Raw genomic sequence first — 25,709 nt, forward strand, 5'->3', positions numbered from 1 at the left:
ATCAAAATCAAAGAAACAAAAGAAAATACCACTGTCCCTAAACATACGTGTCAGTAATGTTGACCTGTTTTACCTTCTAGGCTTTGCATAGTAATAAGTAAGAGCGCCCAGAAATAAGAGCTCTAGGGAACATTGTGGAATATAAGGTAGAAAGGGTGTAAGAGCCAGAGAGAGGACATCTGTAGTGAAGCAGTATTTATCAGACATGACAGGGTACTTGAGCACTGAAACTTACAGAATTGACAAAGCAAGCCAGACCATATCCCCAAATTGATGGGGGACAAGCTCATATTGAACCAGCCCTCGCAAAGAGATATTGGTAGTTGATACCTGCTAGAGTGAAAGAGTCAGTATTCTTCAGATATGTGGTCATGATTGGCTGCCCATGTTATGGTAGAAGATTCTATATGCTTATGGACACACACAGGATTCAGTAAACATAGTGGGGGGTGGCGCACGCCTTTAATCCCAGCACTCGGGAGGCAGAGGCAGGAGGATTTCTGAGTTCGAGGCCAGCCTGGTCTACAAAGTGAGTTCCAGGACAGCCAGGGCTACACAGTGAAACCCTGTCTCGAAAAACCAAAAAACAAAAAAAACAAACAAACAAACAAACAAAAAAAAAAAAAAACAAAAAAGCATAAAGTTCGGAGGAACAATGATTGGAAGGGGAAAGAGAAAGAAGTGAAGGGCAAAGAAATTGTTGCTGCATTTGATCAAAACATATAGGCATTTATGAATTTCTTAAGCAATAAAAAGATTTTTTAAAGAAGAAAATGTACAAAGTGGAAAAAATAAACACGTCAAAGTGTATTTTCTCTTCCTTACATATGTAATCAAATGTAATTTTCATATTTTCTGATTTCCCCTCATTTCATTTCTGTATTAATGACTCTTTCATATTTTTCAAATCCACACACTTTCTGAATACTTCATGGATTCAAGTGTTTCTGTGTTTCTCTCTCATGAAGTAAAATGAACTAATTCATCTATTTTTTTTTAATAATATTATGATTCAGTGAATATAACCAAGGACATTTTTTTTCAGAATTCAACAGTGATTCCACTTAAGATATACATCACTAATATCCTTCTGTGGTCTCGCCAGGGGAATGTAATAAACAAATCTGCTTCCCTTTCAGATATGGATCAGTGCATCAAGTGTCCTGAAGATCAGTATCCAAATAAACAGAAGACTAACTGTCTCCCTAAAATTAAGATATTTTTGTCCCATGAAGATACTCTGGGAGCTGTTTTGGTCTCCTTGGCCATTAGTTTATCTGCCTTTTCAGCCATGATTTTAGGATTATTTATCCACTATCGTGACACACCCATTGTCAGAGCAAATAACAGAAATCTCAGCTATCTCCTCCTAGTTTCTCTAATGCTCTGTTTCTTTTGCTCATTAATATTCATTGGCCAACCTAGCACAGTCACTTGTGTCTTGAGACAAATGATTTTTGGGGTTGTATTTTCTGTTGCTGTGTCTGCTATCTTGGCAAAGACTTTCATTGTGGTTGTGGCCTTCACAGCCATCAAACCAGGAAGCACATTACAAATGTGGATGGTGACTCGACTCTCAAATGCTATAGTCTGCTGTGGTTCCATCATTCAAGTGTGCATCTGTGCAGTCTGGCTGGGAACATATCCCCCTTTCCCTGATGTTGACATGCACTCAGAGTTTGGCCAAATCATCCTCTGGTGTAATGAAGGATCCACCCTTGCATTCTATTGTGTTCTGGGGTACTTGGGCTTTCTGTCCAGCCTCAGCTTGCTCATTGCTTTTCTGGCCAGAAGGCTACCAGACAGCTTCAATGAGGCAAAAACAATCACATTCAGCATGTTGGTTTTCTGCACTGTGTGGATTACTTTTGTCCCCACTTACCTGAGCTCCAAAGGTAAAACCATGGTGGCAGTGGAAATTCTTTCAATTCTGGCATCCAGTTCTATCTTACTGCTCTGTATATTTCTTCCCAAATGCTATGTGATCCTACTGAGGTCAGGTGGCCATTCTAGCAAGAAGTTTTTTAAAGGACTTCCTTCTTAAGGCAAAGGAATTTATTGTGATTGGTGTAAAATGAACTATGTACAAATGTAGATTCAAAAGAATGGTGTGAAGTCATTGAATTTCTCTTGACAATGGCAAGTGCTATTTATTCAAGTGTCCCTGCTGTCTTTGGAGATGACCAGACACAGTAAAGAAAGCCTTCACAAGTTAGAATTGCTAAGTAGAGGTGACTTCTGGTATGCCTACTAGATGATTCTTTAATTCACACATCTCTAATTTTCAACATAACATAACAGATCTGTAAACAATTAAGAGTGAGAATTAAAGAAAATCATTTCTGTGTAAATATAAGTATTAGCTTTTTAAAAAATGTGCTTCCTCTTTGTTAGTCATATGCAGTTATTGTCATACAAATTAATTTTAAAGCAACCATGAGTTATGTTACAGAAATCTCGTGGTTTCTGTTTCTCACACTTAAAGAGTCTCACAAACAAGACAATATGTCATTGAAATTTCAGAGTCTCAGAGGGTTTTGTGCTCTTTTCACTGTTCAGGTGGAACAACATGGATAAGAGCTTAGGCAGAGTCCCAGTGAGAAACAAAGACTTGCTTATCCTGAGGATATCCAACACATCAGTGGGTAGAAGATACAGCCAAGCTTCATGGTGTGCTTGCTGTTCACTTGCACATTTGGGAGTTTAACATTGTCTTGTACAGGTTCACCTAGTGAAAGCTGATATCATTTATATCCATTGGATTCTATTTTCATGCAGGGAATGTATCTGAAGGTAAATGTGGACCAAGATATGAGGTTCAAGGCCAAGGATTCAACAGAACATGGGGAACTGTTAAATCATGCACCCTAGACCAGGGAGCTGTCCATGAATTTGTTTTTCTCTAGCCAAGAAATAGCTTTAAACATGATGACCAGATTATTCCAAGGGCAAACTCAAGTTGTAGCTTGTGACAATGGAAGAAGTCATTTCTCACTCATGGTTAAAAACATGCTCTGAGAGATCTACATGACCAAAGTTGTTTTGTTTATTTTCTAAAACAAGATTTACTTATACTATCCATAGTTTTAAACTTAAGAGAGTGTTTATGCACTGCAATATTGTACCACTCTAAGGTCAAGAAACATTTAAGAAACATTGTTCTTAGTCTACTTGGAGTCTCAATTATTGCTTAACTTTCCTTTATTTAAACTTATACAAAATTGGAATGAGTTGCTTCTATTTGGCCATAAAAACAGTAGAGAAAATTCTGCTGGAATCTGCTATGATATGGGTAAAATAAAGTTTGTTCAAAATGTATTACTTGTTGGGCATAGAAATACTTGTTTTAAAAGTATCTTCAACTAAGCACTTGTAGGGTCTTACCACTTTAAAGAGGACGACCCTTCACACTGAAATGCTGCTAAGCCGTTTGACACACTCATGGGAAGAATCTCCTGCTTTGGAGCCAGTTTCTCTCTTGAAGCTGTGTACCACCATGTTGAAAGCCAAGCAGAGCATTGACAGGCAGATAGGCTGTTTCAGGGGACGTTCAGGTGGATGGCAGTTATCTCGCATCCTGTTTGGAGCTCTTTTAAAAAATTATGTAACTGTTCATCAAATATATGTTGCTAATTATTTTTCTCAGGCATTCAGGTGTTTTGTAAATTGGGAAACTGCTGAAATCACTATGTGGTTAATGGGGACTAACCATTATCCAGTTATTTCTCAAAAGCAATACAATTCTATTACTGGGTTATAATTTATAAATACATGGAGGAATAATGTCATGAACTCTTTAAAAACTTCTCATTATGTAAATAATCTATTTGTGCAATTTTGCTTAAGAAATATTACAATAGTTAATGACACTTTTTTTTGTTTCTCAAGAATGTTCCTTTCATTGCAATTCTCGAGAGAGAAGCCTCACTGTGAGCCTCGTGTTAATCTTTGCTCTGTCATATATATCAATTTCTATTGTTAAATTTTACATTGTTAAAATTGTCAGTTTTCAGTCATGTATAGATATGGCATACTTTATATTTTCTCTGATTTATTACCTTTCCTTAGCATCCTTTAGTAGTTTACAGCAGTAGTGGTATAATGTAACTATATTCAGTCTTTTCTATGGTTTAATATCAAATCTCTCTATGTAGAATTATGTTAATCTTCATATATAATTTGGGACTTTTATCATTTTCCTTTTGGAAGTAAAGTTTCTTCTCTTTCTTTCTTTTTTTAACCCCCCATTTCTTCAATTTCTATAGTAGTCTACTGGTATATATTCATACATATTACTTAGAATTTCAATATATATGCATTATTTTAACAAAAATATTTTTTGTCAGGACCGCCTAAATTTTTTTCGAAATTATATTTGAATAATTGGGACCCCAATCACAGTATCTATCTAAAAGATGCAAACTGTAGAAGCTACCTAGTCTTTGTCACACTTAAATTTTATCATATTGAAATTATGAAATGGTATCTCCTTTTATTTTTTCTTACATTGACATGGTACATAATCAGATTGTACTCTATACTTTTTTGGGAGATTCTCTGGTTCAACAATGATAAAAATATTTTAGTTTTTTCATCCCATCTAGGATTTTCTGGGCTTCTTCAATATCTAGATTAATGTTTCCTCTTCCTTGGCTGTTCTCTGGCTTGGTCCTTAAAATATTTTTCTTTGGCCTCTGTTAGCTACATTACATAATGTAACAATAAATAGTATTCAATACTTATCATCTCTTAAATTGTATTTTATGTTTTATTTGATATATATATATATATATACATATGTATATATATGTATATATATATATATGTATATATATATAAGATATGATTGTCTCTATGTATATCTGTAGCATCCTAGTTTCTTAGTACAATTCTATATTCATTCCTACTAAAAGTGTTTGGAAAAATATGACCTGGTAATTCCAGAAGTTAGTTTCTAATGTTGAGGGAAACCTGATGAATTTCAGTTGGAGATCAAGTACAGAGCACTCATGCTTTGTATTTACATTGCTCCTTAGCCCTGGATTAGAGACAGGGCCACTACATCTTTTCTCTTTATAAAACATCTTCATTTAAGTACATACTCCATGTTGAACATATCTCAACTTACCCTCCTACCAGTCTTCTAGTTCTCCAGGCCAGATTTGAATCTACTTTCACCAAGTAGATCCTACAATTATAATTTACAATAAACAAAATATTAATTTGCATACAATACTAATATATATCTTTTAATATTACTTTTACTTTAATGTTGCTTATTTTAATAGTGTGAACAATGTCACTGGAATTTGTATTGGCTTACATTGAACCAGTATGTTACTTTGGTACAATAATTGTTTTTACAATAGTATTCTGCCCATACATGATGATAAGAACACTTTCCATATTCTCATGCCTTCTTTAATTTCTCTTTTTCAGTGTTTTAACATATTTATCTATTTATTTGAAAGTAGCAACAAAAATAAGTTTACTGTTTGAGTGGGCAGGTTGAGAACTATGCTTTTGCTTGTATCATGTTGACAGAACAGAAAAACAAACAAACAAACAAACAAACAAAATAAAATAAAAACTTCCATCAACTGAAATAAAATAACACTGGCAGTATGCATGAAAAACCCTGTCTTTCTTATATAAAACCCAACATTTATTATTGAAATCTTTCACTTTTGTGTTTAGGTTCAATGTTTTTGGGGAATTTACTTTTTTTGGAATGTTTTCCTGATTTATTTCTCAATATATTTGTTATTGGTGTAGGGAATAATCAACTTTTAATATTTTGTTTGTATCTTGATACTCTGCACTTCTTTTTAGGAAATCAAAATTGGGTGGAATTTTAGGATATTGCATTCAGAGAAACATATCATCTTCCAATAAGGCATGCTGGCCTCTTCCTTACCCATTTGTATTCTTTTTATTGTTTTCTCTTGTTTTATTGCTAAAGCTCTGAAATCAATGTGAGTAGAGAAGACAGAAATCCTTTTCATTCTTGAATTTATGAGAGTACTAGGATTTCCTCTCATTCAGTATGACCTATACCTGATTATCTCTGTGCTTGTTAGTCTTAGACTTTAGTTTATTGAGAATTTTTTCCTTCTATTTCTAGTGTCTTCAGAACTTTTACCTTGAAGGAGTATTGGATTTTTATCAAAATCTTTATTGAATTAGATGATTATAGCATTTTTGTCCTTGAGTTTGTTTACTCCAGTTCCTAGGGATCTGACTTCCTTTTTTTCCTCTTTGGAAACTAGACATAGAGGCAGGCAAAACACACACACACAAAGAGAGAGAGAGAGAGAGAGAGAGAGAGAGAGAGAGAGAGAGAGAGAGAGAGAGAGAGAGAGAGAGAGAGAGAGAGAGAGAGAGAGAAATAAAAATATAAAAATATATTATGATTAGCAGAAAAAAAATCAAGTCATGGTTATGCCTTCTATGGCCTTTAACTCAAAGATACCATCCGACTGTGCCTCCCAACTGCTGCCATTGAAGGCATTGATTATGAAAGTGAAAATACCTAGAAGCATAGCAATTGTAAACAAAGCTAAACTATATAAAAATTATTCTGATAAACTATATAAAAATTATTCTGAAAATCCAACATAAACCATGATAAGACATTCAACAATGGGAAAAAATCGTATAAGAAGTTAATTGCAGATGACATGATAGTATACAATAGCGATTCCAAATATTCTCTGAGAGAACAGATGCAGCTGATACAAAGCTCCAGCAAAGAGGTTGGAAGGAAAGTTAGTAAGAAATTAGTAGCCCTCCATTATAAAAATGATTAACTGATTGAGAAAGAAGTTAGGAAAACAATACCTATTACAATAGCAACAAATAACATAAAATATCTTGGTGTAACAATAACCAAGCAAGTGAAAAGTCAGTATGACAAGGACTTCAAATGCATCAAGGAAGAAATCAAAGAAGACTTCAGAAGACAGAAAGATTTCCCATGCACATGGAAAAGTAGAATTTACATAATTAAAATGGCCATCTTACCTAAAGCCATCTCCTGATTTGAGCAACCCCATCAAAATTCCAACATAAATTTTTATACACCTTGAAAGAGCAATTCTCAATTTCATATGAAAAAACAAACAAACAAACAAACAAAAAAGAAAGAACTCAGGATAGTCAAAACAGTCCTGAACAAGAAAACAATTTCAAGAGAAATCACCAAACTTGACCTCAAGTTGTACCACAGAGTCATAGCACACACTAATCAATGGAATTGAGTCAACGACCAAGAAATAAATGCACACATATATTGATGTAACCTCCCCCCGCAACCTGAAGCTTGATGAACCAGACGACGACTTTGTTGCCACTAAGGAGATTATCTAGGGAGGAGCCTGCCTCCCTAGATCACTCTAATGTTCAGCCACTGTCGCTGCTGCTATCTGCTGGGAGTCAGCCTAGCTATTCTGGAGACTACATCAGATCCTACACGTGGTCACCTGCAGCTGGGCTCCAAGGATGAACTGGCGGGAATGGGCTTCCCCCCTCCTTTATAAAGCATGTCTGCCATTAAAAATTTGAGCCTTGATCAGAATACTGTCTTGGTTCCATCTCTCTCTCGTCTGCCTAATTTCCCTCTCTTTCAGCGCTGGCCTGCCACTCAGGTGTACTCGTCCTTGTGAGCCACTTTTGATAAAGTAGCCTAAACCATACAATGGAAAAAGAAAGCATCTTTAACAAATGATGGTGCTCTAACTGGGTGTCTACATGCTAAAGAATGAAAATTGATCCACATTTATCATCCTTCAAAAACTGAAGTCCAAGTGGATGAAGGACCTCACCATATAACTGGATACACTAAATCTCTTAGAGGAAAATGTGACATAACCTTAAATGCATTGGTATAGGGGACAATTTGCTGAATAGGAAAACAATGTCTTAGTATATAAGATTATCAATTGATAAATAGGACCTCTTGAAAATACAAAGTTTTTGTAAAAAAAAGGGGGGGGGTACATAAAGATGAACAGAATCCTCAACATAAGAATCTCAAATGGCCAAGAAGATCTTTAAGAAACATCTGAAGTCATTAGTCATTGAGTAAATGTAAATCAAATCATCTCAGATTCCATCTTACACTGATCAGATTGGTGAAGATTAAAAAACTCAAGTGATAATATATGCTGGTGAGAATGTAGAGCAAAGAATCTCTCTTCCACTGCTGGTGGTAGTGACAAGTAATATAGCCACTTTTGAAATCAGTTTGGCACTTTCTCAGGAAATTGGAAATAGTTCTACCTCAAGATCTAGCAACACCACTCCTGGGCATATACTCAGAAGATGTTCCACAATCCTACTAAGACACTTTCCTAACATAACAGCTTCATTCAAAATAGCCAGAAATTGAAAACTGTAGTTGTTCCACAACTGAATAATGGATAATGAAATGTGGTACACCTACAAAATGGAATATCATTCAGCTCTGAATATCAAAGACATCAAGAATTCTCTATGTAGATAGATGGATATTGAGAATATCATCTAGATAGCCCAGTCCCAAAAGGACATGCATGGTATGTATTCACTTATAAGTGATATTAGCCATAAAATAATGATGCCCATGCTTCACTCCACTAAGCCAAGGAGTCTGGACAGGATGGAGGGGCAAGAAAGGATGTTTGAAGTTCACTTGGAATCAGGAATGTGATGGTAGTGGAAGGCAGAGGGCAGGAGGGAACTAGGTGAGAGAGGGAATATGGTGGGGAGTTGAGGAGATTTGGCTACAGGTGTGAGGTGAGTCAGAGGAGATGGATATCATGATAACCATGAGAATGAATGGAAATCTGCAAGCAATGGAGGAAGCATAGAGTGCATTTCCAGGAAGAGAAAGAGACCTGAGATAGGGGAAGCATCAAAGAATCAATGGGGGAGGGGTATCCTTAACTGTTACTCATAGCATGGATGATACGGAGCCTGGAGAGGCTGCTTCCTATGGCCAGTTAGGAACCCTGGTGTAGTGATAGCAACACCAACCCATCCACAAAACCTTTCAACCCCCGATTTACCCTGACTACATGAAATAGAGGGATTTGTAATAGAGTGGAGACTGAGGGAACGCCCAACCAATAACTGGCCCAACTTGAGATCCATCCCATTGACAAGCCACAATCCCTGACAGTAATAATGATACTCTGTATATTTGCAGACAGGAGTTTAGCATGATTGACCTATTTGAGGTCCCACCCACTTACTGACTCAGATAGAGGCAGACATCCACAGACAAACAGTGGATGGAGCTTTGAGACTCTTAAGGAAGAATAGGATGAAAGATTGTGGGAACAATTGAATCAACTAACCTGGAACCTTGGAGCTCTCAAAGGTTGAATCACAGCCAGAGAACAAACAAGGACTGGTCCTAGGTTCCCCAAGGAATGTGGAGCTTGCATATGTGCAAGCTTGCATATGTACATATGTGCAGCTTGGTCTTTATGTGGGTCCCTATCAACTGGATTGGGGGCTATCCCAAAAGCTGTTGCTGTCTCTGGGATATGTTCTTCTAGCTGGGCTGCCTTTTCTGGCCACAGTGAGAGAAGATGTGCCTTGCCTAGCAGAGACTTGAAGTACCATGGGTGCCTACCCTTTCACAGAAGAATCGGAGAGAGGATAAGGGAGGGTTAGGGATTATAGGAGGAGGAGCTTAAGTTTGAAGTCTTCATTGGGTCTCCCACATTAGAGGTTGAGAACAACATGAGAATCTGTGGCATCAACTAAGCAGGATTCACTAGGATTCACACAGACTGAAGCAGCAATCACAGAACATGAGTGAGTCTGTTTTATGTCCTCGCTATATATGCTCTTTTTGTTGAGGTTTTTTTTTTTTTTTTTTTTTTTTTTTTTTTTTTTTTTTTTTTTTTTTTATGTGTGTGTGAGGGGGGACTCCTGAGAATGGGAGGGCTGTCTCTGATTCTGTTGCCTGGTCTGTGGTTCCCTTTCTCATACATGGTGGCCTTGTTCAGGCTTGACATGGGTGTTTATGCCCAGTCTTATTGCATCTTGGTGTGTTATATTGAGTTGATGTTCCTGAGAGGCCTGCCCTTAGGAGACATGCAGCAGGGAGTGTTTCTGGAGAAGAAGGAGGGAGGTGTGAGAGAATACTGGGAAATTAGAGAGAGGTGAAGCTGTGGTGAGAATGTGCTGTATAAGAGAAGAATACATAAAGATTTTTTTAAAAGGAAGCATGAATGCCAACCTAGATTACTGTACCCAATAAAATTGTCTGCTATAGTTGAAGGAAAATGACAAATCTTTCCACTGTATAAGTGGTGAAAATAATTTACATCCACCAAATGAACTCTATATAGAAAATACTGGACTTCAGAGAGGAATTGGCATAGCTAAGACACAATAGAAAAAAATGCAGGTAAGTGGATGGAATTAGAAAACATCATATTGAACAAGGACACCAAGACACAGAGAGGCCAAAGCAAGTTTCCTCTCTTCCTTGTTCATCTTAGCTCTAGATCTGTAGTTGTAATTTTATAACCCAGAGTCACTTAAATATCCAGAAACGTTAAACAGAACCATATGGAACCAAATGACATTGAAGAAGGAGTTTAGAGAGGGGGATGGAAGGATACAGTGGTACAAAGTGACAAACAGGGGAAATAGTCTCTCTCTCTCTCTCTCTCTCTCTCTCTCTCTCTCTCTCTCTCTCTCTCTCTCTCTCTCTCTGTGTGTGTGTATGTTTGTCTCTCTCTCTGTGTGTGTGTGTGTGTGTGTGTGCTTAGCCTCTTTTTCATAATGTCTACTTGAAATTCATATGGAAATGATCAAATCTAATAAGTACTGAACATTTTTTTTCATTAACAAGCATTACCATAGAAAGCATTGCTATGGAGGAATGGGAAGTTTTCCTGATATCCACAGATGAGAAAGATAAGCTCTTGTCTTGTTTGAGGTCCTGTTTAATACAGGTCCACTGTACACATGCACAGGTGCAGACCAAGTTTGGGTGTTATGTAATGACTTGAAGGCAGTATGCCACTCATTGCTGGATTTCCATCATCCCTTTCATTGGGTTCACACATAGAAAGTTAACAAGATTTCAGAACGTACTATCTCTGTGAGTTGGTTAATAAATTCTAAGAATTTTTATATAAATGGCAAATCCTAAATCTGTTTTTAATGTTAAATAATATAGGAGTATCTATTTTCTATCTATCTATTTTCTATCTATCTATCATCTATCTATCTATCTATCTATCTATCTATCTATCTATCTATCTATCTATCTATCTATCTATCTATCTATCAATATATCTATTGAATGTTTCATGCTTTCCTTTTGTCTTCACTTTTCATTTCCTATAATGGTATGATTTGTTAGGATTTTTTAACTTTATTGTTTTCTTTTTCCATTTTTTTCATGGCCACTATATAGAAAATATGTTTTAGTTCTGTGTTATATACATTTCAATTACATGTATAGTTATGTACTTCCAGTTATCTGTGCATTTTGATGTTAAAATCAATATCTTCACGAATTAAGTTTCTATTAATATATCAGCATGATTATTTTAAAATTTCTTTTTTTTAGTAATCTTCTTCACTTACATTTCAAATACTATCCAGAAAGTCCTCTATACCCCTTCCTCCATTCTGCTACCCAACCCGCCCACTTCCACTTCCTGACCCTGGCATTTCCCTGTAGTAGGGCATATAATCTTCACAAGATCAGGGCCTCTCCTCATATTGATGGTCTACTAGGCCAAACTCTGCTACATATTCAACTAGAGACATACGATCTGGGAGGTTCTGGTTAGTTCATATTGTTGTTCCTCCTATAGGGTTGCAGATCCCTTTAGCTCTTTGGGTATTTTCTTTAGCTCCTTCATTAGGGGCCCTGTGATCTCTGTATTTGCCAGGCACTAGCATATCCTCACAAGAGACAGCTATATGAGGGTCCTTTCAGAAAATTTTGCTGGCCTATGTATGCAATAGTGTCTGGGTTTGGTGGTTGTTTATGGAAGGGATCCCGAGGTGGAGCAGTCTCTGGATGGTCTTTCCATCTGTCTCAGCTCCAAACTTTGTCTCTGTAACTTTTTCCATGGGTATTTTGTTTTCCATTCTAAAAAGGAATGAAGTATCTACACTTTGATCTTCCTTCTTCTTGAGTTTCATATGTTTTGTAAATTATATCTTGGCCATTCAAGGTTCTTGGATAATGTGCACTTGTTACTGAGTGCATACCATGTGTGTTCTTTTGTGATTGGGTTACCTCACTCAGGATGATATCCTCCAGATCCATCCATTTGCCTAAGAATTTCATAAATTCATTGTTTTTAATAGTTGATTAGTATTCATTTGTGTAAATGTACCATATTTTCTGTATCCATTCCTCTGTTGAGGGGCATCTGGGTTCTTTCCAGCTTCTGGCTATTATAAATCAGGCTGCTATGAACATAGTGGAGCACATGTCCTTATTACGAGTAGGGAGATCTTTAGGGTATATGCCCAGGAGTGGTTTTTCTTTTTCTATTTCTTTTCTTTATTTTTAATTACATATTTTCTTCATTTACAGTTCAAGTCCCACATACCCTTCCCCCACTCCCGTAGCTACCCACTCGGACTTCTTGGCCCTGGCGTTCCCCTGTATGGAGGCATATGATGTTTGCTCGACCAATGGGCCTCTCTTTCCACTGATGGCAAACTAGGCCATCTTCTGATACATATGCAGCTAGAAACACGAGCTCCAGAGAGTACTAGTTAGTTCATATTGTTGTTCCATCTATAGGTTTGCAGATCCTTTTAGCTCCTTGAGTACTTTCTCTAGCTCCTCCATTGGGGGCCCTGTGATCCATCCAATAGCTGACTGTGAGCATCCACTTTGGTGTTTGCTAGGCCCCAGCATAGTCTCACAAGAGACAGCTATATCAGGGTCCTTTCAGCAAAATCTTGCTAGTGTAAGCAATGGTATAAGCATTTTGAGGCTGATTATGGGAAGGATCCCCGGATATGGCAGTCTCTAGATGGTCGATCCTTTCGTCTCACCTCCAAACTTTGTCTCTGTAACTCCTTCTAATTGTGTTTTGTTCCCAATTCTAAGAAGGGGCAAAGTGTCCACACTTTGCTCTTTGTTCTACTTGAGTTTCATGTGTTTCACAAATTGAATCTTATATTTTGGGTATTCTAAGATTCTGGGCTAATATCCACTTATCAGTGATTACATATCATGTGAATTCTTTTGTGATTGGGTTACCTCACTCAGGATGATGCCCTCTAGGTCCATCCATTTGCCTAGGAATTTCATAAATTCATTCTTTTTAATAGCTGAGTAGTACTCCATTGTGTAAATGTACCACATTTTCTGTATCCATTCCTCTGTTGAGGGATATTTGTGTTCTTCCCAGCTTCTGGCTATTAAAATTATGGCTGCTATGAACATAGTGGAGCATGTGTCCTTCTTACAGGTTGGAACATCTTCTGGATATATGCCCAGGAGAGTTATTATGGGATCCTCCAATAATACTATGTCCAATTTTTTGAGGAACCACCAGACTGTTTTGCAGAGTGGTTGTACAAGCTTGCAATCCCACCAACAGTGGAGGAGTGTTTCTCTTTCACCACATCCTCACCAGCATCTGTTGTCACCTGAATTTTTTATCTTAGCTATTCTGACTGGTGTGAGGTGGAATCTCAGGGTTGTTTTGATTTGCATTTCCTGATGATTAAGGATGCTGAACATTTTTTCAGGTGCTTCTCAGCCATTCGTTATTCCTCAGGTGAGAATTCTTTGTTTAGCTCAGAGCCCCATTTTTTAATGGGGTTATTTGATTTTCTGGAGTCAACCTTCTTGAGTTCTTTATATATATATTAGATATTAGTCCTCTATCTGATTTAGGATAGGTAAAGATCCTTTCCCAATCTGTTGGTGGCCTTTTTGTCTTATTCACTGTGTCGTTTGCCTTACAGAAGCTTTGCAATTTTATGAGGTCCCATTTGTTGATTCTCGGTCTTACAACACAAGCCATTGCAGTTCTATTCAGGAATTTTTCCCCTGTTCACATATCTTCGAGGCTTTCCCCCACTTTTCCTCTATAAGTTTCATTGTCTCTGGTTTTATGTGGAGTTCCTTGATCCACTTAGATTTGACCTTAGTACAAGGAGATAAGAATGGATCGATTCTAATTCTTCTACATGATAACTGCCAGTTGTGCCGGCACAATTTGTTGAAAATGCTGTCTTTTTTCCATTGGATGGTTTTAGCTCCCTTGTCAAAGATCAAGTGACCATAGGTGTGTGGGTTCATTTCTGGGTCTTCAATTCTATTCCATTGGTCGACTTGTGTGTCGCTATACCAGTACCATGGAATTTTTATCACAATTGCTCTGTAGTAAAGCTTTAGGTCAGGCATGGTGATTCCACCAGAGGTTCTTTTATCTTGAGAAGGCATTTTTCTATCCTAGGTTTTTTGTTATTCCATATGTATTTGGAGATTGCTCTTTCCAATTCGTTGAAGAATAAAGTTGGAATGTTGTTGGGGATTGCATTGAATCTGTAGATTGCTTTTGGCAAGGTAGCCATTTTTACTATATTGATCCTGCCAATCCATGAGCATGGGAGATCTTTCCATCTTCTGATGACTTCTTTAATTTCTTTCTTTCGAGACTTGAAGTTGTTATCATACAGATCTTTCACTTCCTTATTTAGAGTCAAGCCAAGGTATTTTATATTGTTTGTGAGTATTGAGAAGAGTGTTGTTTCCCTAATTTCTTTCTCAGTCTGTTTATCCTTTGTGTACAGAAAGGCCATTGGCTTGTTTGAGTTAATTTTATATCCAGCTAATTCATTGAAGCTGTTTATCAGGCTTAGGAGTTCTCTGATGGAATTTTTAGGGTCTCTTATATATACTATCATATCATCTGCAAACAGTGATATTTTGACTTCTTCCTATCCAATTTGTATCCCCTTGATCTCCTTTTGTTGTGGAATTGCTCTGGCTAGAAATTCAAATACAATGTTGAATAGGTAGGGAGAAAGTGGAGAGCCTTGTCTAGTTTCTGATTTAAGTGGGAATGCTTCCAGCTTCTCACCATTTACTTTGATGTTGGCTACTGGTTTGCTGTAGATTGCTTTTATCATGTTTAGGTATGGGCCTTGAATTTCTGATCTTTCCAAGACTTTTATCATGAACGAGTGTTGGATTTTGTCAAATGCTTTCTCTGCATCTAATGAGATGACCATGTGGTTTTTGTCTTTGAGTTTGTTTATATACTGGATTACGTTGTTGGATTTCTGTATATTAAACCATCCCTGCATCCCTGGGATGAAACCTACTTGGTCAGGATGGACGATTGTTTTGATGTGTTCTTGGATTCGGATAGCTAGAATTTTATTGAGTATTTTTGCATCGATATTCATATGGGAAATTGGTTTGAAGTTGTCTATCTTTGTTGGGTCTTTCTGTGGTTTAGGTATCAGAATAAATGTGGCTTCATAGAATGAATTGGGTAGAGTACCTTCTGCTTCTTTTTTGTGGAATAGGTTGTACAGAACAGGAATTAGATCTTCTTTGATGGTCTGATAGAACTCTGCAATAACCCATCTTGACCTTGGCTTTTTTGGTTGGGAAACTATTAATGACTGCTTTTATAACTTTAGGGGATATAGGACTGTTTAGATCATTAACCTGATCCTGATTTAACTTTGGTACCCAGTATCTGTCTAGAAATTTTTCCATTCCATCCAGGTTTTCAAGTTTTCTTGAGTATAGCCTTTTGTAGAAGGATCTGATGGTGTTTTGGATTTCTTCAGTATCTGTTGTTATGTCTCCCTTTTCATTTCTGATTTTGATAATTAGGATGCTGTCCCTGTGCCCTCTAGTGAGTCTGGCTACGGTCTTATCTATCTTGTTGATTTTCTCAAAGAACCAGCTCCTCATTTGGTTGGTTCTTTGAATAGTTCTTCTTGCTTCCACTTGGTTGATTTTGCCCCTGAGTTTGATTATTTCCTGCCATCTACTACTCGTAGGTGTATTTGCTTCCTTTTGTTCTAGAGCTTTTAGGTGTTTTGTCAAGCTGCTAGTGTGTGCTCTCTCTAGTTTCTTTTTGGAGACACTCAGGGCTATATGTTTTCCTCTTAGAAATGCTTTCTTTGTGTCCCATAATTTTTGGTATGTTGTGGATTCATTTTCATTAAAGTCTAAAAAGTCTTTAATTTCTTTCTTTATCCTTCCTTGACCAAGGTATCATTGAGAAGAGTGTTGTTCAGTTTCCACGTGAATGTTGGCTTTCTATTATTTATGTTGTTATTGAAGATCAGCCTTAGTCCATAGTGATCTGATAGGATGCATGGGACAATTTCAATATTTGCATTTGCTGAGGCCTGTTTTTGGAGGTCAATTATATGATCAGTTTTGGAGAAGGTACCATGAGGTTCTGAGAAGAAGGTATATCCTTTTGTTTTAGGATTAAATGTTCTGTAGATATCTGTTAAATCCATTTGTTCTATAAATTCTGTTAGTTTCACTGTGTCCCTGTTTAGTTTCTGTTTCCATGATCTGTCCATTGATGAAAGTGTTGTGTTCAAGTCCATGAATGGTATTGATGGATCTTCTGGTAGTAGTATGTCCAATTTTCTGAGGAAATACCAGGCTGATTTCCAGAGTGGTTGTACCAGCTTGCAATCTCACCAACAATGGAGGAGTGTTCCTCTTTCTCTACATCCTCACCATCACCTACTGTCACCTGAACTTTTGTTCTTAGACGTTCTGACTGGTGTGAGGTGGAATCTCAGGGTTGTTTTGATTTTCATTTCCCTGACGATTAAGTATGTTGAACATTTGTTCAGGTGCTTCTCAGCCATTCGGTCCTCTTCAGTTAAAAAATCTTTGTTTAGCTCTGTACCCCATTTTTAATAGGGTTATTTTATTTTCTGGAGTCCAGCTTCTTGAGTTCTTTATATATATTAGATATTAGTCCCCTATCAGATTTAGGATTGGTAAAAACCTTCCCCAATCTGTTGGTGACCTTTTTGTCTTATGGACAGTGTCTTTTGCCTTACAGAAGCTTTGCTGTTTTATGATGTCCCAATTGTCAATTCTAGATCTTCCAACACAAGCCATTGCTATTCTGTTCAGGAATATTTCCACTGTGCCCGAATCTTCAATTCTTTTCCTCACTTCCTCCTCTATAAGTTTAAGTGTCTCTGGATTTATCTGGAGTCCTTTGATATACATATACTTGAGCTTTGTACAAGAAAATAAGAATGGATCAATTTGCAGTCTTCTTCATGGTAACCACCAGTTGTACCAGCACCATTTGTTGAAAATGCTGTTTTTTATTTTAACCAGAGGATGGTTTTAGGTCCCTTGTCAAAGATCAAGTTACCATAGGTGTGTGGGTTCAATGCTGTGTCTTCAACTCTATTCCGTTGATCTCCCTGTCTGTCTCTGTACCAATACACTGCAGTTATTATTTCAATTGCTCTGTAGTACAGCTTGAGGTCAGGCATGGTGATTCCACCATAGGTTCTTTTATTGTTAGGAATGGTTTTTGCTATCCTAGTTTTTTTTTATTATTATTATTCCAGATGAATTTGCACATTTCCCTTTCTAACTCTGTGAACAATTTAGTTTGGATTTGATGGGGATTTCCTTGAATCTGTAGATTGCTTTTGGCAAGATTTCCATTTTAACTATATTAATCCTGCCAATCCATGAGCATCGGAGATCTTTCCATCTTCTGAGATGTTCTTCATATTCCTTTTTCCAGAGAATTGAAATTCTTATCATACAGATCTTTTACTTCCTTAGGTTAAAGAAACACCAATTTAGTTTATATTATTTGTGATTTTTGTGAAAGATGTTGTTTACCAAATTTCTTTCTCAGCCTGTTTATCCTTTGTTTAAAAAAAGGCTACTGATTGGTTTGTGATAATTTAATATCTAGCTATTGCACTGAAGCTATTTATCAGCTTTAGGAGTTCTCTGGTAGAATTTTTTGGGTCACTGATATATACTGTCATATCATCTGTCAATAGTTAAATCTTGATTCCTTCCTTTACAATTTACATCCACTTCATGTTCTTTGTTGTCTAATTGTTCTGGCTAGGACTTCAAGTACTATATTGACCAGGTAGAGAGGAAGTGGGCAGCCTTGTCTAGTCCCTGATTTTAGTGGGATTGCTTCAAGTTTCTCTCTATTTAGTTTGATGTTGGCTACTGGTTTGCTGTATATTGTTTTTATTATGTTTAGGTATGGGACTTGAATTCCTGATATTTCCAAGACTTTTATCATGAATGGGTATTGGATTTCATCAAATGCTTTCTCAGCATCTAATGAGATGATCATGGTGTTTTTATCACTGAGTTTCTTTATATAGTGGTTTACATTGATTGATTTTCATATATTAAACCATTCCTGCATCCCTGGGATGAAGCCTACTTGATCATGATGAATGATCATTTGATATGTTCTTGGAGTCAGTTTGTGAGAATTTTATTGAATATTTTTACATTAATATTCATAAGGGAAATTGGTCTGAATTTTCTTTATTTGTTGGGTCTTTGTGTGGTTTATGTATCAGAGTAATTTTGGCTTAATAGAAGGAATTGGGTAGCCCTTTGTGTCCGGCCAGCACCGGGGTAGCTAGGGTGCAGTTGGCTGACACCCGCCAGCTACCCAGCTACCCACAAGACCAGCCACGGGAACTTAAGACCTCTGGTGAGTGGAACACAGCGTCTGTTCCAATCCAATCACGCAGGACCTAAGACTGCATTAATTAGGGAAGCAGAAAACCCAGCCTGATCAGGGGCACAAGTCCCTTCCTGTCCATGCCAGCACAGGGGTAACTTGAGCTTGGAGTCTGCGGACACCTGTTAGGTATACACAGGACTCTCCACGGGATCTTAAGAGCTCTGTGAGTGGATCACAACTTCTGCCAGGAGGCAGGTTCGAATACCAGATATCTGGGCACCTTCCCTACAAGAGGAGAGTATACCTGCAGAGAGTACTCTGAACACTGAAAGTCAGGCAAGAGCTAGTCTCCCAGGTCTGCTGATAGAGGCTAACATAAACACCTAAGGAACAAGATATAACCAGAGACAACTACAACTAACTACAGAGATTACCAGATGATGAAAGGCAAACGTTAGAATCATACTAACAGAAACCAAGACCACTCACCATCATCAGAATGCAGCACTCCCACCCCACCCAGTCCTGGGCACCCCAACACACCCGAAAAACTAGACTCGGATTTAAAAGCATATCGCATGATGATGGTAGAGGACAACAGGAAGGACGTTAATAACTCACTTAAAGAAATACAGAAGAACACTGCTAAACAGGTAGAAGACCTTAAAGAGGAAGCACAAAAATCCTTTAAGTATTGCAAGAAAGCATGACCAAACAGGTGATGGAATTGAATAAAACCATCCAAGACCTAAAAAGGGAAGTAGACACTATAAAGAAAACCAAAAGTGAGGCAACGTTGGAGATAGAAACCCTAGGAAAGAAATCTGGAACTATAGATGCAAGCATCAGCAACAGAATACAAGAGATGGAAGAGAGAATCTCAGGTGCAGAAGATTCCATAGAGAACATGGGCACAACAATCAAAGAAAATACAAAATGCAAAAAGATCCTAACTCAAAAATTCCAGGAAATCTAAGACACAATGAGAAGACCAAACCTACAGATAATAGGAGTAGATGAGAACGAAGATTTTTCAACTTAATGGGCTAGCAAATATCTTCAAAAAAATTATAGAAGAAAACTTCCCAAACCTAAAGAAAAAGATGACCATGAACATACAAGAAGACTACAGAACTCTAAATAGACTGGGCCAGAAAAAAAATTCCTCCTGACACACAACTTTCTGCTGCTTATAGGAAACTCATCTCAGGGAAAAAGACACTACCTCAGAGTGAAAGGCTGGAAAACAATTTTTCAAGCAAATGGTCTGAAGAAACAAGCTGGGGTAGCCATTCTAATATCGAATAAAATCGACCTCCAACCCAAAGTTATCAAAAAAGACAAGGAGGGACACTTCATACTCATCAAAGGTAAAATCCTCCAAGAGGAACTCTCAATTCTGAATATCTATGCTCCAAATGCAAGGGCAGCCACATTCATTAAAGAGACTTTAAGAAAGCTCAAAGCACACATTGCACCTCACACAATCATAGTGGGAGACTTCAACACACCACTTTCATCAATTGACAGATGGTGGAAACAGAAACTAAACAGGGACACAGTGAAACTAACAGAAGTGATGAAACAAATGGACTTAACAGATATCTACAGAACATTTTATCCTAAGACAAAAGGATATACCTTCTTCTCAGCACCTCATGGGACCTTCTCCAAAACTGACCATATAATTGTCACAAAACAGGCCTCAACAGATTCAAAAATATTGAAATTGGCTCTTCCGGACGGACCAGCACCGGAGTAGCTAGAGCACAGGGTCGGCTGACACCTGCCAGCTACCCACAACCCCCGCCACAGGATCTTGAGACTGCTGGTGAGTGGAACTCAGCTTCTGCTCCAATCTTTAAACAGTGACAACGACAACAACTAACCCCAGAGATTACCAGATGGCGAAAGGTAAACGTAATAATCTTACTAACAGAAACCAAGACCACTCACCCTCATCAGAACCCAACACTCCCACTTTGCCCAGTCCAGGACACCCCAACACACCGGAAAAGCTAGACACGGATCTAAAAGCATATCTCATGATGATGGTGGAGGAATTCAAGAAGGACTTTAATAACACACTTAAAGAAATACAAAGGAACACTGGTAAACAGGTAGAAGACAGTAAAGAGGAAGCACAAAAATCCCTTAAAGAATTGCAGGAGAACACTGCTAAAGTGTTACAAATCCTTAAAGAAAAACAGGATAACATAATCAAACAGGTAGAAGTCCTTACAGAAAAACAGGAAAACACATCCAAACAGATGATGGAAATGAACAAAACCATACTAGACCTAAAAAGGGAAGTAGACACAATAAAGAAAACCCAAAATGAGGCAACACTGGAGATAGAAACCCTAGGAAAGAAATCTGGAACCATAGATACGAGCATCAGCAACAGAATACAAGAGATGGAAGAGAGAATCTCAGGTGCAGAAGATTCCATAGAGAACATCCGCACAACAATCAAGGAAAATGTAAAATGCAAAAAGATCCTAAATCAAAACATCCAAGAAATACAGGACACAATGAGAAGACCAAACCTACGGATAATAGGAGTGGATGAGAATGAAGATTTTCAACTCAAAGGACCAGCAAACATCTTCAACAAAATTATAGAAGAAAACTTCCCAAATCTAAAGAAAGAGATGCCCATGAACATACAAGAAGCCTACAGAACTCCAACTAGACTGGACCAGAAAAGAAATACCTCTCGACACATAATAATCAGAACAACAAATGCTCGAAATAAAGATAGAATACTAAAAGCAGTAAGAGAAAAAGGCCAAGTAACATATAAAGGCAAGCCTATCAAAATTACACCAGATTTCTCACCAGAGACTATAAAAGCCAGAAGATCCTGGACGGATGTTATACAGACACTAAAAGAACACAAACTCCAGCCCAGGCTACTATACCCAGCCAAACTTTCAATTAACATAGATGGAGAAACCAAAGTATTCCACAACAAAACCAAATTCACACACTATCTCTCCACGAATCCAGCCCTTCAAAGGATAATAACAGAAAAAAACAATACAAGGACAGGAACCACGCCCTAGAAACAACAAGAAGGTAATCCCTCAACAAACCTAAAAGAAGACAGCCACAAGAACAGAATGCCAACTTTAACAACAAAAATAACAGGAAACAACAATTACTTTTCCTTAATATCTCTTAATATCAATGGACTAAACTCTCGATAAAAAGACATAGACTAACAAACTGGCTACACAAACAAGACCCAACATTTTGCTGCTTACAGGAAACTCATCTCAGAGAAAAAGATAGACACTACCTCAGAATGAAAGGCTGGAAAACAATTTTCCAAGCAAATGGTATGAAGAAACAAGCTGGAGTAGCCATTCTAATATCTGATAAGATTGACTTCCAACCCAAAGTCATTAAAAAAGACAGAGAGGGACACTTCATACTCATCAAATGTAAAATCTTCCAAGAGGAACTATCAATCCTGAATATCTATGCTCCAAATACAAAGGCAGCCACATTCACTAAAGAAACTTTAGTAAATTTCAAAGCACACATTGCACCTCATACAATAATAGTGGGAGACTTCAACACACCACTTTCACCAATGGACAGATCATGGAAACAGAAACTAAACAGGGACACAGTGAAACTAACAGAAATTATGAATCAAATGGATCTGGCAGATATCTACAGAACATTCTATCCTAAAACAAAAGGATATACCTTCTTTTCAGCACCTCATGGTACCTTCTCCAAAATTGACCACATAATTGGTCACAAAACAGGCCTCAACAGATACAAAAATATTGAAATTGTCCCATGCATCCTATCAGATCACCATGGACTAAGGCTGAACTTCAATAACAAAATAAATAATAGAAAGGAATCCTTCACGTGGAAACTGAACAACACTCTTCTCAATGATACCTTGGTCAAGGAAGGAATAAAGAAAGAAATTAAGGACTTTTTAGAGTTCAAAGAAAATGAAGCCACAACATACCCAAACTTATGGGACGCAATGAAAGCATTTCTAAGAGGAAAACTCATAGCTCTGAGTGCCTCCAAAAGGAAACTAGAGAGAGCACACATTAGCAGCTTGACAACATACCTAAAAGCAGTAGAACAAAAGGAAGTAAATTCACCCAAGAGGAGTAGACAGCAGGAAATAATCAAACTCAGGGGCAAAATCAACCAAGTGGAAACAAGAAGAACTATTCAAAGAATCAACCAATCAAGGAGCCGGTTCTTTGAGAAAATCAACAAGATAGATAAACCCTTAGCCAGACTCACTAGAGGGCACAGGGAAAGCATCCTAATTAACAAAATCAGAAATGAAAAAGGAGACATAACAACAGATCCTGAAGACATCCAAAACACCATCAGATCCTTCTACCAAAGGCTATACTCAACAAAACTGGAGAACCTGGATGAAATGGAGAAGTTGCTAGACAGATACCAGGTACCAAAGTTGGATCAAGATCAGGTTAATGATCTAAACAGCCCTATATCCCCCAAAGAAATAGAAGCAGTCATTAATAGTCTCCCAAACAAAAAAAGCCCAGGACCAGATGGGTTTAGTGCAGAGTTCTATCAGACCTTCAAAGAAGATCTAATCCCAGTTCTTCACAAACTATTCCACAAAATAGAAACAGAAGGTACTCTACCCAACTCATTCTATGAAGCCACAATTACTCTGATACCTAAACCGCAAAAAGACCCAACAAAGATAGAAAACTTCAGACCAATATCCCTTATGAATATTGATGCAAAAATCCTCAATAAAGTTCTTGCTAACCGAATCCAAGAACACATCAAAACAATCATCCATCCTGACCAAGTAGGTTTCATCCCAGGGATGCAGGGATGATTCAATATACGGAAATCCATCAACGTAATCCAGTATATAAACAAACTCAAAGACAAAAACCACATGGTCATCTCGTTAGATGCTGAAAAAGCATTTGACAAGATGCAACACCCATTATTGATAAAAGTCTTGGAAAGATCAGGAATTCAAGGCCCATACCTAAACATGATAAAAGCAATCTACAGCAAACCAGTAGCCAACATCAAAGTAAATGGTGAGAAGTTTGAAGCAATCCCTCTAAAATCAGGGACTAGACAAGGCTGTCCACTTTCTCCATACCTAATCAACATTGTACTTGAAGTCCTAGCCAGAGCAATTCGACAACAAAAGGAGATCAACGGGATACAAATTGGAAAAGATGAAGTCAAAATGTCACTTTTTGCAGATGATATGATAGTATATATAAGTGACCCTAAAAATTCCACCAGAGAACTCCTAAGCCTGATAAACAGCTTCGGTGAAGTAGCTGGATATAAAATTAACTCAAACAAATCAATGACCTTTCTCTACAAAAAGAATAAACAGGCTGAGAAAGAAATTAGGGAAACAACACCCTTCTCAATAGTCACAAATAATATAAAATATCTTGGCGTGACTCTAACTAAGGAAGTGAAAGACCTGTATAATAAAAACTTCAAGTCTCTGAAGAAGGAAATTATAGAAGATCTCAGAAGATGGAAAGATCTCCCATGCTCATGGATTGGCAGGATCAACATTGTAAAAATGGCTATGTTGCCAAAAGCAATCTACAGATTCAATGCAATCCCCATCAAAATTCCAAATCAATTCTTCAACGAATTAGAAAGTGCAATCTGCAAATTCATCTGGAATAACAAAAAACCTAGGATAGCAAAAACTCTTCTCAAAATAAAAGAACCTCTGGTGGAATCACCATGCATGACCTAAAGCTTTACTACAGAGCAATTGTGATAAAAACTGCATGGTACGGGTATAGTGACAGACAAATAGACCAATGGAATAGAATTGAAGACCCAGAAATGAACCCACACACCTACGGTCACTTGATCTTCGACAAGGGAGCTAAAAACATCCAGTGGAAGAAAGACAGCATTTTCAACAAATGGTGCTGGCACAACTGGTTGTTATCATGTAGAAGAATGCGAATCGACCCATTCCTATCTCCTTGTACTAAGGTCAAATCTAAGTGGATTAAGGAACTCCACATAAAACCAGAGACACTGAAACTTATAGAGGAGAAAGTGGGGAAAAGCCTTGAAGATATGGGCACAGAGGAAAAATTCCTGAATAGAACAGCAATGGCTTTTGCTGTAAGATCTAGAATTGACAAGTGGGACCTCATGAAACTGCAAAGCTTCTGCAAGGCAAAAGACACCATCAATAAGACAAAAAAACCACCAACAGATTGGGAAAGGATCTTTACCTATCCTAAATCAGATAGGGGACTAATATCCAATATATATAAAGAACTCAAGAAGGTGGACTCCAGAAAATCAAATAACCAATTTAAAAAATGGGACTCAGAACTGAACAAAGAATTTTCACCAGAGGAATATCGAATGGCAGAGAAGCAGCTGAAAAAATGTTCAACATTCTTAATCATCAGGGAAATGCAAATCAAAACAACCCTGAGATTCCACCTCACACCAGTCAGAATGGCTAAGATCAAATAGTCAGGTGACAGCAGATGCTGGCGAGGATGTGGAGAAAGAGGAACACTCCTCCATTGTTGGTGGGATTGCAAGCTTGTACAACCACTCTGGAAATCAGTCTGGTGGTTCCTTAGAAAATTGGACATAGTACAACCGGAGGATCCAGCAATATATCTCCTGGGCATATATCCAGCAGATATCCCAACCGGTAAGAAGGACACATGCTCCACTATGTTCATAGCAGCCTTATTTATAATATCCAGAAGCTGGAAAGAACCCAGATGCCCCTCAACAGAGGAATGGATACAGAAAATGTGGTACATTTACACAATGGGGTACTACTCAGCTATTAAAAGGAATGAATTTATGAAATTCCTAGGCAAATGGAAGAACCTGGAGGGCATCATCCTGAGTGAGGTAACACAATCACAAAGGAACTCACACAATATGTATTCACTGATAAGTGGATATTAGCCCAAAACTTAGGATACCCAAGATATAAGATACAATTTCCTAAACGCATGGAACTCAAGAAGA

General features: G+C 37.6%; 1 protein-coding gene across 1 annotated transcript in view; it reads left to right on the forward strand.

The window, feature by feature from the left end:
- LOC110288439 (vomeronasal type-2 receptor 26-like) overlaps positions 1-2,044 on the forward strand; it is a 34,672-nt gene extending 32,628 nt beyond the window's left edge. The window contains exon 6 of the mRNA XM_085840862.1: positions 1,140-2,044. Coding sequence (XP_085696988.1) covers positions 1,140-2,044 — 905 coding nt within the window. The remainder of the gene's footprint in view (positions 1-1,139) is intronic.
- Positions 2,045-25,709: the final 23,665 nt, after the last annotated feature.

This window comes from Mus caroli, unplaced genomic scaffold (assembly GCF_978045245.1).
Source record: "Mus caroli unplaced genomic scaffold, Mus_caroli_1 scaffold_7, whole genome shotgun sequence".
Classification (NCBI taxonomy): domain Eukaryota; kingdom Metazoa; phylum Chordata; class Mammalia; order Rodentia; family Muridae; genus Mus; species Mus caroli.